Raw genomic sequence first — 19,217 nt, 5'->3', positions numbered from 1 at the left:
TGTTCATGTTTTTGAGCCTCAAAATGACTTCTTTGACATAAGAGTTCAAACTTCAGGTCCCCAAAAATGTAGGAGCTGTGGAGCAGAGGGGGAAATCGAGGAGCAAATGTGTCTTTGTCCCATAAACGTTATGGAGGGTGCTGTAGTATTTTGTTTAATTAAATTTATTGCTTTTGTCCCACTTTCTTTTCTTATTAAATTTTACCCTTTGTTCTTTATTGATTTGTTTGGTAACTGTTATAGGAAGGATAAGAAAAACTGTAACAAGTTGAGGGATCCAATGCTGTTAAAGACCCTTTGAGAGAGACAGGGGAGTGAAAGACACACGAGGTTCAGGATGGACAAGAGAAAGGATGTGATGACTCCATTCTGGTTTGATTCTTGAGTTATTTATGAATTTTTAACTTACAGACAGACCCAGCCTTATAGTTTATTTATGTGTTTATTGAATAGGAGCACCGCTCTGTGGACACTTTATTGTTTTTGATTGTTTTAATCAAAGCATTGAAGCTCTTTACACCCCCATTAGCTGACTGTGTGGGTCTTCATTTGCTCAGCTCATCCTCAGTGTCATTCTTAACAGTTCCGAGTTGAAGTCGCCAGGGACCGTGGAGCCAACCAAGACCATCACAGTAATACGACATAAATTGTGACACTTTATCATGATTTCTTCTGCACAAGTCGACATCTACCTGAAAACAAAATTGAATCTCCAAGCCTTTTCATTTCACACCTGCCCAGCTACGAAAATCTTTAAACAACTTTAAAATAATATATAACAACGTAGGCTGCATGATTTCTTTTAAATTATGAACTTGGTTACTTTACAGATTTGAAAGATTTTGCTGTCAGTAACTCTAACTACGTCTCATTCTGTTTTCTTCCAGATGCTGAAGAGCAAACCTGTAATCAGGATGAAGAGGCAAATCTGGAAGACCTTCAGAGTCCACAAAACGGCAACTGAAAGACACAAAGAGCTTAGTCGATCAAAGGGAAACATCAGCTTGTTTAATCCAACATTCAATTCATTATTTAACAGTATACGTTATGTTTATTAGACTCACTTCTTCCTTTGCTAAAATCATTCTGTTTTACAGTAGGAAAAAAAAAGTTACATTTTAGCTAAAACTGCCAATAAAATGGGTGCATATCCATTAGCTGAGCGGTTTGTAACGTGCCCTGCAGTTAATGAGAGTCTCAGTGGCTTCCTAGGAGATGCCAGACAGTGGGCTTGGTTGCCTTGTTGAGTGGCCCATCCCACCCTGCTGTGTGGAAAAGGGAGAGGGTCCTAACAGGCTCAAAAATCTCAGGGAGACGCACACGTGGTCTCCTTACTTAAAGTAAATGTAATATATTGCAGTAGCAGGTGGGAAGTACTTCCAGAATAAATGGACGCTTCACAAGGTAGGATCATAGATCCCTGTGGCACCCCACAAGCCTGATCCATGGGACAACAGCTCCCAGCATGCTTTGCAGGTGTCCCAGGGATGCTGCCAACTATTATATGGAGGGAGTAATAAGCCCTAACAGGTTGTCTCCCCCTTGTCCTTCCATCACACTGGCATCCCAGCTGGGTATTATTCCTTGGTACAACCCTGCTGGGATGCCAGCATACCCAGTAATGGTCTATGAAGAGATTCTAAAAGTAAATGTGGGCCACTGGTCAAAAAAAGTTGAAAAACTGATGTGACACTAACATTTCAGCTAGTAATTTCCAAAGGGACACAATTTTAAGTATTTGCCTTCTTTTCTTACGCCGTTATACAAATACAGTCAAGCAACCCGAGCTAGCTTACTTTACTGTCGACACAACGCCAGTCCTTGGGTCTGCTGTCTGAAGGGACCTTTCTCTTTGCTCTCTCAACTGAGTCGATCTGTCCATGAACAGTTGAACACAGAGTTTCATTTAATTATGAGTGTCAGAGATTCAATTTTAGACATTAAACAGAATCACTGAAATTGAGTCAAGGATTGGAAAACAAAGTAGTGATTATTTTTTTCAAATCGCAACAAAACGCAAACTCACTGGCAGTTGAAATTAATTTAATGGAATGACTTATTAACACTGAGGAACGGATTCTCTGATAAGCTTTCCTTTGACTTGCTCCCTAACTCGACACTCCAAGTGTCTTCTGAAGCACTCAAACCGATTACCTGATGCAGAGCCGCCATCGCTCACATCACTTGAACTCCTCTTAGACACCTCGACGCTGTCTGCCACATTGCGGTTTCCCATGTGTGTCACGACACAGGTGAGCTGCTTTACTTCATTTGTGACGATGACATGTACTAAGCTGAAGGCTGTAAATGTCCCATCCGGAGTTTTGATACTCTTGAACAGGATGGAGTTCAGCGGCTGTCCCTCTAGGAGCCACATCACCTCAATGTCATCAGGGTAAAACCCACTGATTGCACAGTGGAAACTGGAAATGCTGTGTGAGTCCTCCGCGCTCGTCTTCTGAATTGTCACTTCGGGTATCGCTGAAAAAGAAGTTCAATAACCACTAGTTACGTTTGTCTTGAGTTGTTGGTAGGAAGCCATACTGATGATTTTATGGTTTCTTTAAATATGGCCATCATTTAAGAAGACAATTAAATCAGCAGTCATTTAATGTACTGTAAAAGTTATTAAAAGTTGTTAAAATACTGCTATTAAAATGAGCTGATTTATTAAAGTTTCTCTTCTTTCTAGGATTTTAAATAATAGAAACTCAGTAGAGGGAACTCCACACAAGGAGTGATACATTTTTCAGAAAAATAAATAAATAAATAAATAGAAATAATGTAACAGGGTCATTCTACACATGGCCAGTGATTGTCCCTTCCTTAAAGTCTAAAATGTTTGCTGCTTGTACTCTTGAAGGTCTCTTTCACTTCACTATTCACAACACTTCTATACTCTGAGCCAATATGGTGCTTGACATTAACAAGATGCCACACCTTTACTGAGTCATTATCTTTTATACAGAAGTCATTTTAGGCCAACATGCTCAAGATGTTTCCTGTCTTTAGGTTTATTACCGATGATAGAACTCTGGATGACTAAGCACATTATGGATGAATACCTGCTTTACTTTGAGGGTCCCTAAATCTCCAACACATAACATTCCTTTTAGAAGTAAATCCCTCAAACATGACATTCTTACCCAAGATGAAGGTGCTGAAGTTGAGAGCGTCTGATGGGACAGAACCTCCTCTGTATCCCGGGATCTGGCAGTAGATTCTGGATTTCACATCATTCTTATTAAGAGTCACTTTGAGTTCACTTCTGGTCCCATCACTCCAGCTCATCTTTTGCCCTCCAGACACAGTCGTCTCACCTTTCAGCCATGTGATGCTGGTGTCCTGGTCACCAAGTGACTCACAAGTGAAGCTGACAGTCTGTCCAGTCTCAACTCTCTTCTGCGGCCCCTTTATGGAAGGTGGTGCTGTGAGATGAATGAGTGTCATCAGTATCTATCTATCTATCTATCTATCTATCTATCTATCTATCTATCTATCTATCTATCTATCTATCTATCTGTATATAGTGCCTTTCACACCTATGCATGTTCAATTATTTTATTAAGTTTTTTGTCCAGTTTTGTGTAACAGAAACAATGACCATCAAACTATCTCCCCCCACCCCCCATCCCTAATTTCCTAGGGGCTGATTTAATATCTGGGAGGAAAAATAAATATAGTTAAGATTGCTTTGTTGCAAGATCGCATACCAAAAACAATAACAATTACACAAACAATTAAATATTAAAAAACAGAAACATAAAATCCTAGTTCAGCTTTTGTGCACAATCAGCACTGTTAGAGTGGCAGCCATTACCCAGAAAGACAAAGTTATTAATTAAAGAGGAGATTTATATTGATTATACTTTTAAATTACAAAGAACAGACTGAAAAAAGTGCTTATAAATTGTGTCTTATAAGGTTATTTATTTAATTGCTTTAAACCGCATTTTGTCATAGAATGTATCATTTTTGAATGATAAAATAACTGTTGTAATCTTCAGTTTATGTGCAGGATAAAGAAATCATTTTATTGTTGATTTCCCCTTCTGCGGCAGACTTTGTGATTAAGGCGCACATTGCAGACTTTCTTTGAAGGAGATTTGCGTACATTTCGGTCACGCAACACTTTTTTTCCTGCCCGTTCCCCCCATTTCAGGGCACCATAGCGTTTGAGACAATTGATGTAGCAGGTGTTTGTGACTCCTCAGGTGGGTTTCATGGCTTCATAAGATACCTCGGCCTGCTTCTACTCTTATGGATTGCATTAACAAAATTCAATTGTACTCGTTATGTGTGATTAATCAGCAGCCCTAATTATCATAAATAAACTTTATAATGCATTTAATTTTTATAGCACTTTTCCTGTTCTCATTGCACTTTTAGATGTGGACCTGAACATTGGGGTCATATTAAACTTCCCTTTTCTCAAGCTCTGTCCCTGTTCAGTCATCACATTAAAGGACCCCTGCAACCAAATTATATTAAAATACATAAACAACAGAATTAAAAAGACGGGATAATAAAAACTCAATATTTCCCACAAATCATCTTTAGAACATCTGCACAAAAACCTGACAATTCTTGTATTCCCAGAAGACTACTGGAATTTCAAAAAGTACAATACAGATGCTGGATAAAGATGAAATATTTAAATTAAGTACATTTTGAAAATGCATTTTTCTGAAGATGTTGATCTTTCTTTCAAATGTGGTTGAGTTTTGTAGACAAATAACAAACACACTGACTTGTTCTCTTTGTGTCCAGCCTTACCTCTGACTACCAGTGTCACTGTGCCACTCACAGGTGTTAACCCTTCATATCCCGCTTGGCATGTCAGCCGGATGCCCCTCATATCCTCCTTGACGGTGAATGAAAGCACAGAGGTGACAGTGAAGGTGCCGTCCTCGTGTTCTTCTGCATGCTGAGAATGGGAGCTTTCAAACATCTTGCCCCAGGTCCAGGTCACCTTTATATCTTTGGGGTAGATGCCGCTGAGTTTGCACATCATGTTTACTGAGTCGTCCAGCACCAGCTTTGGGTTTTCAATGACTGGCACTCCAGGTAAAACTGCAATCAAATATAAAATGAGATATGTGTGGATACGGGCACTCAGATAAATGGCTGCTGTCATTTCAGGAAGCCTACTTTACATGCTCATCAACTTTATTTACACCGTATGTTGTGTTTTTAATGGGATTATATGATATAACATTATGCATCGATCTACTAATTGTTAAGGAGATGTTCTGACTGCCCATTGCAAATTTTAAGTTTTGTTTTTGTTTACTTATAAAATAAAATAAAACACATTCTTGACAAGGTCATCAGAAAGCAGAGGTTCTGCAGAGCTGCTCTCGGACAGGGAGGCTTTCCCATTTGCTCAACTCTAATGTGTCACTAAACACTCCTTTTCTGTCTCTTTCTCTGACATTACCTTGTCTTCTTCCTCTCATCAGAGAGTCATCACCCCAAACCCTCTCAAAGACTTCAGGCTCAATTAACACTCAGCCATGAGGCGAGGCGAACTACTGGGATTGTTGAGATTCTGATCAAGGATCAGTATGCCTTGTTACTGGTTCTAAAACTATTGACTATGAAAGGAGATACTTGACATCTGTTTTAAGTGGCCTAGACAGGCACTATTATTTTATAGGCAGCTGTTTTTATTTTTAATGTGGCCTGCTTGTTTTTTACTTGCCTTGTTCTCTATGAACCAAGGGGGCCTGAGTTTTTTGAAGGAACTCTAAAAATGGCGGCTCCACTGGGCCTTTTGACTCACCAAAGTCTAAACAGGTTTCTGCAAACCTTCAAGGCCCTTAAACTTAAAGAAACGAAAGTAATATTGCAAACTATTGCATAAACATTTTAAACATATAAACATTTTTAAAGTGCATTTAATTTTATATATTAAGGCTTATAAATATTCTAGATGATCAAGTTTAAAGCAAGCTACATTGTGCTAGCTAGTTTGAGCTATACAGAAGTTTAAGAGTTGATTATCAAAATAGACGCCTGCATTCATCTGCCCTGTGCTGGTAAGTCAGACAATATGGGGTTAACAACGTCGCTGCCTGTGAGTGCAGGCTGGCACATTGACATGTATACATATGTTCTAGATAGCATTGAAGTTCATATGTCACTGCTTCCTCATCAATCAATATCGTAATTACTCAAGGTAAAGCAAAACATATTATATCAGCTGGCACTGAGCAATATACAAATTTAAGAGTTAATTAATAAAGGCTTTAACCCTGTGCTTGCCTGCTCAAGACCACCTGCCTGTTTTCAGCTCCAGCAGCTCAGCCCTTATCAGTGAAGCTGTGTGCTCCGCTTTCCAGGACTGCTGCCTATGATTTCAGTCTTAAGGGATGCTGGTGCAACAAGCAAGTATTAACTGAACAGTTCGGTTTCACATATGTGGCTCATCCTGCTTCCAACTTATTGATGAGGATTGATCAATTAAAAGGTCTCCAGTTTGTATTAGATCAAGATGAGGAATGTGAGAATGTAAGGCATGTAAAGCATGATCAGCTGATGGTCATCTCCGGACTTTCCTAATGATTGACGATTTTCAGAGGAAAGAGGTTTACAAGGCGAGGTAATTGTTATGAAAACAGGTACAGGACGAGGTTATTATTATGAAAATAACGTAAAGTGGTTGATGGGAAATATGTACGAAACGGGGATGTGTTGTGATTAGCACTGGAATAAAACAGAACCACTTCCAAACCACCAGGCTCATTTCATGGACTGGGATGGCTCTGCAATAAACTCTAAATTCTGACCGCCTTTCTGAATACTCTGCTCGTTTTTTCTGAAGTCTTCTCCACAACAGGATCAGATGCTGTCCTAATTTGATGTAGGGACACAATTTGTGGGAAATTGAATATGCAGTTTAGTTACCCAGAAACTGAAAAGAAATGTAATTTTCAGAGGTGTTTGAAAAAGGCCTTTTTCAGGGAACATTAGAATCATGATAGCTTCTGCTCTTATGATCGCACTTGATTCACCAATGGGAAAAGTTGCTATTTAAAAATGTATTATTATTAGTAGTAGTAGTACTAAATCATATTAGGAAACTTTGTTACTTTCACCTCCGTAACATATGTCGTGTTCGCTCCTTCCTCTCCTTTTCTAATGCTTAGAAACTTGTCCATCCTTTCATCACATCCCGCATCAATTATTGTAACTCGCTGCTGGCAGGTGCCCCTTCTAATCTTATATCTCAGCTCCAGCATATTCAAAACTCTGCTGCAAGAGCCCTTACTCAAACCAGCAGCAGCGAGAACATCACACCTATCCTGCTCCATCTTCACTGGCTCCCTGTGTCTTACAGAATCAAATATAAAATCCTACTAATAACCTACAAAGTCTTAAATAACCTCGCGCCAAACTACATTAGCGACCTTCTCCATCACTATGTGCCTGTCTGCTCACTAAGGTCCTCTGGCAATCTGGTTGTGCCCCACACTAATCTTCACTCCATGGGTGAGAGCAGGGCCTTAAGCTGTATAGCTCCCAAAATCTGGAATGATCTACCGAAATTAATCAGGTCAGCTGACTCCATGAATTCTTTTAAAAAATAACTCAAAACTCATCTGTTCAGGAAGGCTTTTAGCTCTACTTGACTTCATTACCCTTCTCTCATTTTCCTCTTTGTCAAGATGCTCATGTAACCTGTGTGTGTGTGTGTGCGAGACCATCAATTCTGTTGTCTGTTAGGCTGTCTCTGAATTTCTTGTCTTAATCTTCTTTATTTATTTATTTGGTTTGTACAATGCTATATACTGTATACCCTGCCGTTCTTTCTTATATTCTGTAAGTGCCTTGAGCATGGGAATGGTGCTATATAAATAAAATGTATTATTATTATTAGTAGTAGTAGTAGTAGTAGTATTAAATTGGAACAACCACCCATCGCATTTCACTCAATCACACTTCCATGTAAAATAAATGGTCACAACACTGTATTACAATATCTTGCAGTATACTGAAATATACAGTGAAATATGTCAATTAGATAGATAGATAGATAGATAGATAGATAGATAGATAGATAGATAGATAGATAGATAGATAGATAGATAGATAGATTGCCTTCTTCGTATATTGCAAAATACTTTCCAAAATATAAAAATATATTTCTTCATATATTTAATATATCAAGCACAAGACTCTGTAAGACAGTGTTTCTTAACCTTTTTGGAGTTGTCACCCACATTTTTCCCATTGTGGTGAATTAGAAACACATGGATGGCAATCTCAGGCCAGGATGGGGTCAGGTTTCTTACCTGGACAGGAGGCCAGCCCTTCAGAAGCAGGATAAGGAAGGTGATGATCATCCTGCATCAGCCAGGAAATAGGCATGAGATGCCAATATGGAAGTGGGTATGCTGGCATCCCAGCTGGACTGTACTAAGGAATAACACCCAGCCAGGAGGCCAGTGAGATGAAAGGACAGGGGGAGATGACCTGTTGGGGCTAAATGCTCTCCTGATATGATAGGTGGCAGCATCTCTAAGGCATCTGCAAAACATGCTGGGAACTGCAGTCCCTTGGGATGCCGCAGGGATCTATGATCTCTACTTGGTGGGGCTTCCATTTGATCTGGGAGTACTTCCATCTTGCTATTGCTATATATTTCATTTATGTAAGGGGGCAACTGTGTATGACCTTGAGATTTTTGAGCCAGTTAGGACCCTTTTCCTACACTCTGACATGCTTGATAAATACGGCAACAGATCTCAATCCAACTGAGACTTTGTGGCTGGACCTGAAAAAGGCTGCTCACCCACCATGACACCTGACAGAGCCTGAGCAGTTGTGTAAGGAACACTTGGGAAAAATGGCAGAGTTCAGGGGCCTCATGCATAACGCCTTGCGTAGAATTCCCACTATAACATGGCGTAAGCACAAAAGCTGAAATGTGCTTACGCACAGAAAAATCCAGATGCAGGAATCTGTGCGTACTCCAACTTACATGTTCTTCCGCTCCATAAATCCCAGTCAGCGTGAAAAGTAACACACGTGCACGCACCTGCCGTCCTCCCAGAATTACGCCTCTTTAAATATGCAAATCAATATAAATAGCCCTAAATCTCAGCCTTCTGTGAAAAGACAATGGGAAAAGCAAGAGGGAAAATGGAAGAATTTCAGTGAATACGAAGTGGAGGCAAAGAAAAACGTACTATTTGTTGGTTTAAACAGTGGTATAAGCAACAAACGGAAGCTGATCGACTGACATAGCGTGTCGGAGAAACTCGAGAGCTCAAGTTCACAAAGTCACACAGTGCTCGAAATAAAAAAGAAGTTGTCGGATATCAAAGTCGCCGTGAAAAGGCGAGTTGTAGCCCACCGTCTGAGTGTCATTTGAAAGCTTATTAGGGAACAGAGAAAAAAAAGGCACACAGTAGGAAAAAAAGCACGAAATGTCAACTTCAATCTTGAAATTTCCACTTTAATTGCGTAGTTTATTTTTTTCATTAAAGTAGAACATCATAAACTGCATTTTAAAATCGTTTAATTAACCAGTTTCTCAAATCACATCGTAATTAAAGTAACACGTTAAATGCTTTCTTTTGTATTTGATCTTGTGCTCTGTGTGTGTGAATCACTACATGCTTCCATTCTTTCTCTTTCTCCGACAGGACACAGAATCCATTACATTCGTGATATTACAGCTCTCTGAATAATTAAAATACGGAGATGTATACGTGATATCTTTTTCATGATGCTAGGAGTTAAAGCATGTTAATAAACATGGGAACACGGTGGCGCAGTGATTGTGCGCGACCTTCGATGAAATTATTGTAGCAGTACCGTCTCTTTCAAACGTACTAACCTCCAATTCCTGTGCTATCTTTTCTTTCTCCAAATACCCAATCGCCACACAATCAGCTCTGTAATAGACGTTAAGTCATCTGTAAGGTTACAACGACGATTCTTCAAAACTTTTAAGGAACATTGAAATATCTTTGTAGTGCATGTTTAATTATTCTATCCATCTATCCTTCCAGTGTCGCATCAGCCCCAGTAAGAATACAGCACAAGGTAGGATAAACCTGTGAACTTGCTAGCGCTGCGGAACGGTGTCCTCACATGTTTAATAATTAAAAATACAGATTATTTAAATGAAGTTAAAGTTTTATCTGTATAATATAATCAACAAATTTTGCTGCATTTCATCTTAAAAATGATATCGTCATCATATTTAAATACGCACTTTGTAAAGTGGCACAGGTTGTGCAATATTATAAATGTATTGCAAGTTTACAGTGAGGTGATTGTATTAATAAGTACAAACAGTTCTACAAGGAGCACTTGATGGACTGAATGATTGTTTAACGTTCTTGGGATGAAACTGTTTCTGAACCGCAAGGTCTGTGCAGGAAAGGCTTTGAAACGTTTTGCCGTGGCTGAACGGCAGGCGTGTACTTGATGCTGTAAACCGATAATTCTCTTTCCGATAAGCTGCTGCTGTGATTCACACTCAGATACAGTGATATAAATACTCCGAGTGGTAAAGTGAGAGTAATATGGAAAAAGATGATCTGCTTTGGCAACCCTTAACGGGAGCAGCTCAAAGAAGAAAAAAAAGGTTGTGGTGTATGGCCGGCTGTTCATCCCAGCCAATACCCACAAGCTGCCAGGTGAAGCCCTCCCTGCAGTATGGAGATCCCCGAATACCAGCAGGGCATCATGGACATTGGAGTTTTTATACACAGCCCTACTGGATACCATGGAGACCACTAGGAGACGCTGCAGGGAGGAACAAAGGGTATATGCCTTACGCCCTGGAAGTACGTCCGAGTCACATGGACAAGGGGAATGACGTGCTTCTGGGGTGAAGATAAGGACCTTGTATCTGACATGGAAGTGATAAAGAATCACATGGACTGGGGATTTGGAGCAATTCCGGGTCAGGGAATAAAAAAGGACTGTGGCAGCTCCCAGACGGCGAGCTGAGCTGGGTGGTAGGAGGGCAACGCGTCTGGGAGTGGTGGATTGTTTATTATTGATTGTGATTGGTGAATTAATGAGTATTGTAGAGGAGAGGGTGCTTTGTACAGTAGTGATAATAAATAAAGTCAACATTTGGACTTTTTTTGGGTGTCTGGTGTATTAGACAGGGGTTCAAAGGAGCGACACAGCCCCCTATCTGTCACAAGATGCAGTGAGAGTAACAACGCTAAAGCAGTTATGGCATTTGGAATACGCTGACTATTACCTGGACCATTATATTGTTACAAGTTAATTACAATCAGATGCATTACACTAATAAACAATATGCAGTTAGTTTCAGTGTATTTATAAAGCCTCAGCAGGAATGTGGATCTAAGAAATAAAGAGTAACCACACAGGAAGAGTAGCGCTGCTTTGACACTTGGAGCAGCCAGTCTGCAAAACCGAGTGGAGAACTTGTGTATGACAGGATATGAGGTACCGTGGAAAAGTGCGTGGCTTTACGCCAAGTGCAGGTTTTATACATCGCGATTGTAACGTGGAAGCGTTCTTCTGCAACATTTCTGTGCATACGCACCTTTTATTTATGAGACCCCAGATGTTTAAATCTTATAGGGAGAAGGACCTGTGTACACAGACTCAGGGCTGTCATGGCTACTGCACACTGGCGGGTGAATACTTATGTAATCAATGATCCTGTGTTTTATATTTGTCATTTATTTGTAGAAATCTGGATTAACTTTAACATTAAGAAGTCTTTTTTCTGTTGATTGGTGCCCAAAACATGTCAAATTAAATTGAATCCTCTGTGATTCAGTGTTTTATAACAATAAAATATGAAAACTTCCCAGGGTGTGGATATCTTTTAAGGGCACTCTATCTGTGTTTTAATCATTCATTGGCTGTCGCTCCATGAAAACTCTGGTAAATGAGTGCCGGCACTTGCTTAGAAACTTGTGTCCGTGTCCTTCAGTGTTCTTAAAACACACAATTCAAATGGTGAGCTACGTGATTCTGTTGCTTTATGGTTCATTGAAGGAGTGACGTCAGTGAACAGAGGGTTGTGACTCCATCTTTAATGGTCTTCTTACCTGCAATGGTGTCCTTCAAGTGAAATTTGTCCTCCAGAGGGTTCTGAGCGGAGAGTCCCGACTCCTGACACCTGACGACGGACTTGATGTCCTGTGTCTTTGGAGTCAGTCTGATGACACTTCTGCTTGATTTTCTGCCCCCTGATTTATCTCTGAGCTCAGGGGTCACTTCCTGCTCATCTTTGAACCACTTGACTGTGATGTCGCTGGCCCCGTTGACCTCACATGTTAATTCGAGATCGTTTCCCACCTTGACCCTGCTGGCTGGGCCGGTGATGATGGGCACTCCTGTGGAGGAAGATGAGAAAGTGACTTGTGATAAGAGCAACTGGTTTGAGTCGTGCCTTTCAAATAGAAACAAATTAAAGAAGGAAAGAAGACGGCCACTGACTTTCCAGCTCTCTTTTATGGCCTCTTATACCAAAGAATCTCGACTTGTGCTGATGAAGCAATCAGATAGCGGGATGGGTGAAGACCCCACATTTCAGTTTTTTTTTTTTTTCCTTTTCTAATTTTGACCGCCAGCCTCAAATCTCTTTATCATTTTCTAATTCCTGCCATCTCCTGATAATCCAACAGAAACATCACTACAAGGACAGCAACAGCAAAAAAGCAAAAGCTCCTTCATCTGATCCAAGCAGCTGTTTAAAATGATACTTTTTAACAATAACAGAATTTTGGTGTGTGTGACATTTTAAAAGACACACAAAGATGAAAGAGTTTGTGAATGTTGCCCACCTCTCACAGTCAGGGTGACCCCCGGTCCTGAGGCGTACGGTTTGTTCTCATCTGCCTTTGTGTATTTCTCACAGTAATACTCTCCTGTGTCGCTGACTCTGAGGTCTCTTATTGTGATGCTGTAGTTGACTGTTATGTTCTCCATTGTCCAGGTCACTCGAGGGTCACTCTTATCTCCTCCTTTGGGGGCTCCTGAGTAGAAGTGTGTGCGCTCACTGCCAGCACCTTTGTACCATCTTGTTGGTCCCGGTGGAGTCTCACTGGACGTGACGCACACTAAAGTGACGTTGCTTCTCTCCAGAGCCTCCACTCGACCCTGAGGCTGAGAGACATTGAAACCTGGAACATCAAAAAAAGAAAAAGAAAAAGAAATTTGATATCCTCTGTTTAGTTGTTTAAAAAGAGTTTGTGGGTAGAAAATCTACTGAGACGTGTCAAAGTGAGGAATTACACACAAAAAAATGTGCAGGTCATTAACAAGCAGTTATAAAAATAAATGAGTAAGAATTATTTTAATGCTGTTTCCATATAAAGAGAGAACATAAGCAGGGGATCAAGTAGAAAAAGTATATCTCACCAAAAAAATGGTTCAAAATAAATAAAAGAAAAATAATCTATGAATTCTCACGTAGACTGTCATCGGGCACCTCCTAATCGGACTCTCCTTAACTCTTTGAGTGCTAAGTATTATTATTATTTTTTTTTTCCTTTTGTCCGAGGGCTGAATATTTTTCCAGAGATGAGGCCTCATCTGTGTGCAGTTTTGGACTGGAAAAATTCCAGAGAAGAGCGACTAGGCTGATTCCAGGGCTACAGGGATGAGTTATGAGGAAAGATAAAAAAGAGCTGAGCCTTTACAATTTAAGCAAATGATTGACTGACTGGAGTGTTTAAAATTTGAAGGGAATTAGTCCAGTGGATCAAGATGGTGACTTCTTTAAAATGAGTTCATCAAGAACACGGGGACACAGTTGGAAACTTGTTAAGGGTAAATCACACAGACAATAGGAAGTTAGAACCACAGACACATGGAATAAATGACCAAGTAGTGTGCTAGACAGGAGGACTTTAGGGACCCTCAAAACTCGACTTGATGTTATTTTAGAAGAATTAAGTGGACAGGACTGGCGAGCTTTGTTGGGTTGAATGGCCTGTTCTCATCTCGATTGTTCTGATGTTCTAATAACATTACAGAACGGGAAGGGTTGGTTCCTCCTTCGAGTTTTAAGCTCATTAAAAGGCTGAATGGCCTGTTCTCATCTAGATTGTCCAATTTTCTAATTGAAGATCTATTGTGAATTCCTCTGCAGGTAAAGATTACATTTGGAGTCCAGACAGAGTGAGTCTGTGGTAGTCATTGAGCCGGAACACACACAGCTCTCAGTGTTATCCACAGGGCCTACCATCATTAGTATAATGGCGTCAGACCTCTTTATTCCACTTCGGGGGCTAGCTGGAGGCAGAGCCCATCTAGGTCATTTGGGAATAAGGTGAGAGCCAACCTTAGGATGTCAGTCCATCGCAGGGACCACTCATACACATACTGACATGAGGCCAGTTTATCAGATTAACTGTGGGAGCAAAACTTAAATAAGGAAAGAAAACTCCTGGCAGGCAACTCTTCACAGAAAAAGATTGGTTATGAAATTTGAACCCAGGACTGAATCCATAAGGCAGCAACTCTAACCACAGCGCCACTGTGATGACCAGCCTGTCTCTCAATGCATTCATCCATTTGCTGAAATTCTGTACACAAATTCAGGTTCATGGAAGGTCAGAGTGCATCTCAGTGTATTTGTTGCAAGACAAGAACTAATGGGCTGCCAGTCCAGTGTAGAGCACACAGATACACACACCAACTACACACACACACACCTACTTGTACACGTCCAGTTTAGAGCCATCAGTCAAATTAACTGCGTGTCCTTAAGATTTTAGGAGGATGCAGTAACATCAAAAAATGCACAAAAGAACCTGAAAGAGAAGTGACTTCAGGTCCCTGGGTGTGTGTGAGGTGGCCACGAGAATGAGGTGGCCTTATTAATACCAAACTGTTTTATGATCAACACACATCTGAGTTCAACAGATGCAGACACCACAGTGTGTTATGTGTTTTTTCTTTTGTTATTTTGCTTTCATTTTGTTGTCCTCTAGTAACATTCTCCTTAATTTGCATTCTAAAAGACTTCTTTAAAAGGAAACAACACACGATGCGTGGCTCAAAATAAGGGAACAAATATGAAAAGAGAAGGACGTGGCTTACTGATGGGTAAAGAGATTTGTAGCCATCCTGTGAAAGGCCTGCAAGTGCTGAGAAGACATTTTAAAGGGGCCATAGCAGGAACGTGACTCGTGTCGGTTCAGATGAGAGGATAACTTGAATTTTTTTATTTTAGCCTTCTTTACATGACTGACTCAGAAATCACACCACTTGTGGGACTCAGTGAGCTAAAAATGGTGTTGGCTGCACTGCCTAAGTGAACATGAAACTAGAGTGAGTCTCACCTAAATGGAGCGCAGCAATATAAATGGGCACAACTAATTGTGTTATTCAGAAGGAGGACTGCAGCTTTGTAATCCTAGTAAAGTGTTTTATTACTGCTGTCCACACATCTTATTGTATATTACTGAGCACACAATGCAAACACTTTGAAATTGCAAACATAAACTGTCAAGGCACTACTGGAATATTTGAGCCCCTTGTGTGACTTTGCTGAGATCTCCACTCAAAAACTCAAGAGGAGACATCTGTGGGAATATATATATAAACTTATACATCTATATCTACTCTCTCTATATAAAAATCCTGACTATGACTAAGTGTAACAATTTTGTGCAATGATTTTGTGATGTTTTTTCACGGGCTTATTTTAAAACCTGCATATATATGTTTGGCATCATTCTTTTCAGAATTTATTGAACTTTGATGTGATGTTGTTATTTTTTCAGATTCTTATTCTGTTGTTAGATTTTAAACTAAAAAATATCAAGAACTCATGTCCCATGAGACGAGACTTTGTTGTAAGACATTTAACTAGGCCCGGGGCTGGAAATAAAAGACAAAGAGTAGGACAGCTGCTGTACAGGCTTTTAAATGTTTGAAGCATAGCACGATTGCAGATCACACGGCACGGCATGGCACCAGCAGCAAACCAGCAGCTGATCGAGCAAAGAGGGGGTAAAAAAAACTGTATTTGTTTCCCATTGTATCACCGTTTAAGAGGGGGTTTTGGAGGAGCAACCGCGAGTGGCAGAGATGAGAAGTGGCTGGCGTGTGGCACATGCAAGGGAGGGTTTATGAACGAATTGATCAGGGAGCAAACCCCTTAGTGTATGCATATATATATATATATATATATATATATATATATATATATATTTATATGAGAAGCATGAGATGAAAGACAAGGTCTCCATTTTCATTCTTTCTGATCTCATTGTTGTTGAAGAGAAACCAAGAAAATATGAAGGAGGTCAATTTTTTAATTGTTCATTCCTATGAGAGAATGTAAATAACACAAATAGTTGTGTCAGATATTAAAATATTAAAATGTGTGTTCAATTTCAATTTTTAAAGTCAAATATTTTATTTTGTAATAGAAATTGGACATTTTTCTGATCGAGGTTCACAGAGGGCTAGTGAAGGATCAAAAATCCAAATCACATCCTATTCATAATCCCTGACCCTGAAACTGTCTAAAAGATACCCCACCTGCTTATGATAGAAGTTTTTCATTTTTGACCTTCTTGAAGTGTCCCTTAGAGGGTGAGGATCAGGACCTTCTTAACGCATGGGCGCAGTTGGTAGTTGCCTGGGGGCCCCACGAGCATAGGGGCCCACGTTTTTTCTGATGCTATTGTAAATTTCTGTTTTGCTCTCCAACCAGGTGCCCAAGTGCTCTACTTCACCTGTGATGCTCTTAAGACGGCCTTGGTGATTATAACCAGAAAAGAATCAAATATCAAAAATGTGATCAAATTTGTGATTTGCAACCTCAAAATAGCAGGAGAGAAAAGCCAAGGTCTCCATTTTATTTCTTTCTGACTTCATTGTTGCTGAGGAGAAACCAAAAAGATATGAAGGAGATCTCTTTTGGATTTTTCATACCTATGGAAACTAAAGCATCTAAAAAATAAATCAGACTCCATTTATTTGAAAAAATGCAGAAAATGGAGGCAGTTACACACCAAAAGAGAACTAAGGTAGGAGGACAACCCAAACTTGGCTATCGAGCTCCACTGAATCTCCACGGCCAGACACACTCTGCAATTCAAATACAGGTGCCGGTCATAAAATTAGAATATCATGAAAAAGTTGATTTATTTCAGTAATTCCATTCAAAACGTGAAACTTGTATATTAGATTCATTCATTACACACAGACTGATGTATTTCAAATGTGTATTTCTTTTAATTTTGATGATTATAACTGACAACTAATGAAAGTCCCAAATTCAGAATCTCGGAAAATTAGAATATCAATTAAGACCAATGCAAAAAAAAGGATTTTTAGAAATGTTGGCCAACTGGTTTGAACATGAAAAGTCTGAGCATGTACAGCACTCAATATTTAGTTGGGGCTCCTTTGGCCTGGATTACTGCAGCAATGCGGCTTGGCATGGAGTTGATCAGTCTGTGGCACTGCTCAGGTGTTATGAGAGCCCATGTTGCTCTGATAGTGGCCTTCAGCTCTTCTGAATTGTTGGGTCTGGTGTATTGCATCTTCCTCTTCACAATACCTCAAAAATTTTCTATGGAGTTAAGGTCAGGCGAGTTTGCTGGCCAATCAAGAACAGGGATACCATGGTCCTTAAACCAGGTACTGGTAGCCTTGGCATGGTGTGCAGGTGCCAGGTCCTGTTGGGAAATGAAATCTGCATCTCCATGAAGTTCGTCAGCAGCAGGAAGCATGAAGTGCTCTAAAACTTCCTGGTAGACGGCTGCGTTGACCTTGGACCTCAGAAAACACAATGGACCAACATCAGCAGATGACATGGCACCCCAAACCATCACTGACTGTGGAAACTTTACACTGGACCTCAAGCAACATGGATTCTGTGCCTCTATTCTCTTCCTCCAGGCTCTAGGACCTTGATTTCCAAAGGAAATGCAAAATTTATTTTCATTTGAGAACATAACTTTGGACCACTCAGCAGCAGTCCAGTCCTTTTTGTCTTTAGCCCAGGTGAGACGCTTCTGACCCTGTCTCTTGTTCAAGAGTGGCTTGACACAAGGAATGCGACAGCTGAAACCCATGTCTTGCATACGTCTGTGTGTGGTGGTTCTTGAAGCACTGACTCCAGCTGCAGTCCACTCTTTGTAAATCTCCCCCACAGTTTTCAATGGGTTTTGTTTCACAATCCTCTCCAGGGTACTAGCGGTTATCCCTATTGCTTGTCCACTTTTTTCTACCCCATCTTGTCCTTCCCTTCGCCTCTCTATTAATGTTCTTGGACACAGAGCTCTGTGAACAGCCAGCCTCTTTAGCAATGACCTTTTGTGTCTTGCCCTCCTTGTGCAGGGTGTCAATGGTCGTCTTTTGGACAACTGTCAAGTCAGCAGTCTTCCCCATGATTGTGTAGCCTGCAGAACTCGACTGAGAGACCATTTAAAGGCTTTTGCAGGTGTTTTGAGTTAATTAGCTGATTAGAGTGTGGCACCAGATGTCTTCAATATTGAACCTTTTCACAATATTCTAATTTTCCGAGATACTGAATTTGGGACTTTCATTAGTTGTCAGTTATAATCATCAAAATTAAAAGAAATAAACATTTGAAATACATCAGTCTGTGTGTAATGAATGAATCTAATATACAAGTTTTTCTTTTTGAATGAAATTACTGAAATAAATCAACTTTGTCATGATATTCTAATTTTATGACCGGCACCTATAGTTCAACAACAAATTGCCACTAGGATGTCTACCTTAAAAATAATTACATTTTCTTTTAACAACCACAAAAACAGCCAACGCCAGACCATCCAACCCTAACCGTCCATAACTCACCTTGTTAAACTCAAGTCCTTCTCCCCTCTCTACCACAAACCAGCATATTTTTTAACTTGCCCTCACCCATAAACCCAGGTGACTTAATCACAGCTGGCAGGTAACACGACTCGATTAAGTCATCTGCTCCAAGTGGATTCAGAGTTGGCCGTAACAAGTCCCAGTAAAGCAGAATGATGGATGATTTCACTGAGGTGACAAGATGCCACGTCCAGGCACACAGTCACAGTCGGCTCTCTTTGTCACCTTCTCTCACCCCCACATTCCCATCCCACACCAACCGGTTACCGCTCAGATGTTTTTCACTTACGGTACCTTGACAGACACGGCCAACTGGCAGGTAGATGAGGCAGGTCAACACAATGCTGAGGGTCTGCATAGCTGGTCAAGTGAAGGGACAATAAAGAAATGTA

The 19,217-nt window shown here is 40.3% G+C and overlaps 1 protein-coding gene across 1 annotated transcript; it reads right to left on the bottom strand.

Annotated features, from left to right (window-relative positions):
• Positions 1-452: 452 nt before the first annotated feature.
• On the bottom strand, positions 453-19,217 carry LOC120538051 (signal-regulatory protein gamma-like). Its single transcript, XM_039767454.1, has 7 exons — positions 19,120-19,217; positions 12,798-13,136; positions 12,060-12,347; positions 4,777-5,073; positions 3,147-3,428; positions 2,155-2,481; positions 453-960 (listed from the first exon to the last, which is right to left on the bottom strand). Exons 1-7 carry the CDS (start codon positions 19,181-19,183, stop codon positions 869-871), a joined length of 1,689 nt encoding a protein of 562 aa, XP_039623388.1. The 5' UTR covers positions 19,184-19,217; the 3' UTR covers positions 453-868.

The sequence above is a fragment of the Polypterus senegalus genome, chromosome 10 (assembly GCF_016835505.1).
Source record: "Polypterus senegalus isolate Bchr_013 chromosome 10, ASM1683550v1, whole genome shotgun sequence".
Taxonomy (NCBI): domain Eukaryota; kingdom Metazoa; phylum Chordata; class Cladistia; order Polypteriformes; family Polypteridae; genus Polypterus; species Polypterus senegalus.
The sequence above is the reverse complement of the archived record's forward strand: the minus strand, read 5'-3'. Positions and strand labels throughout refer to the sequence as shown.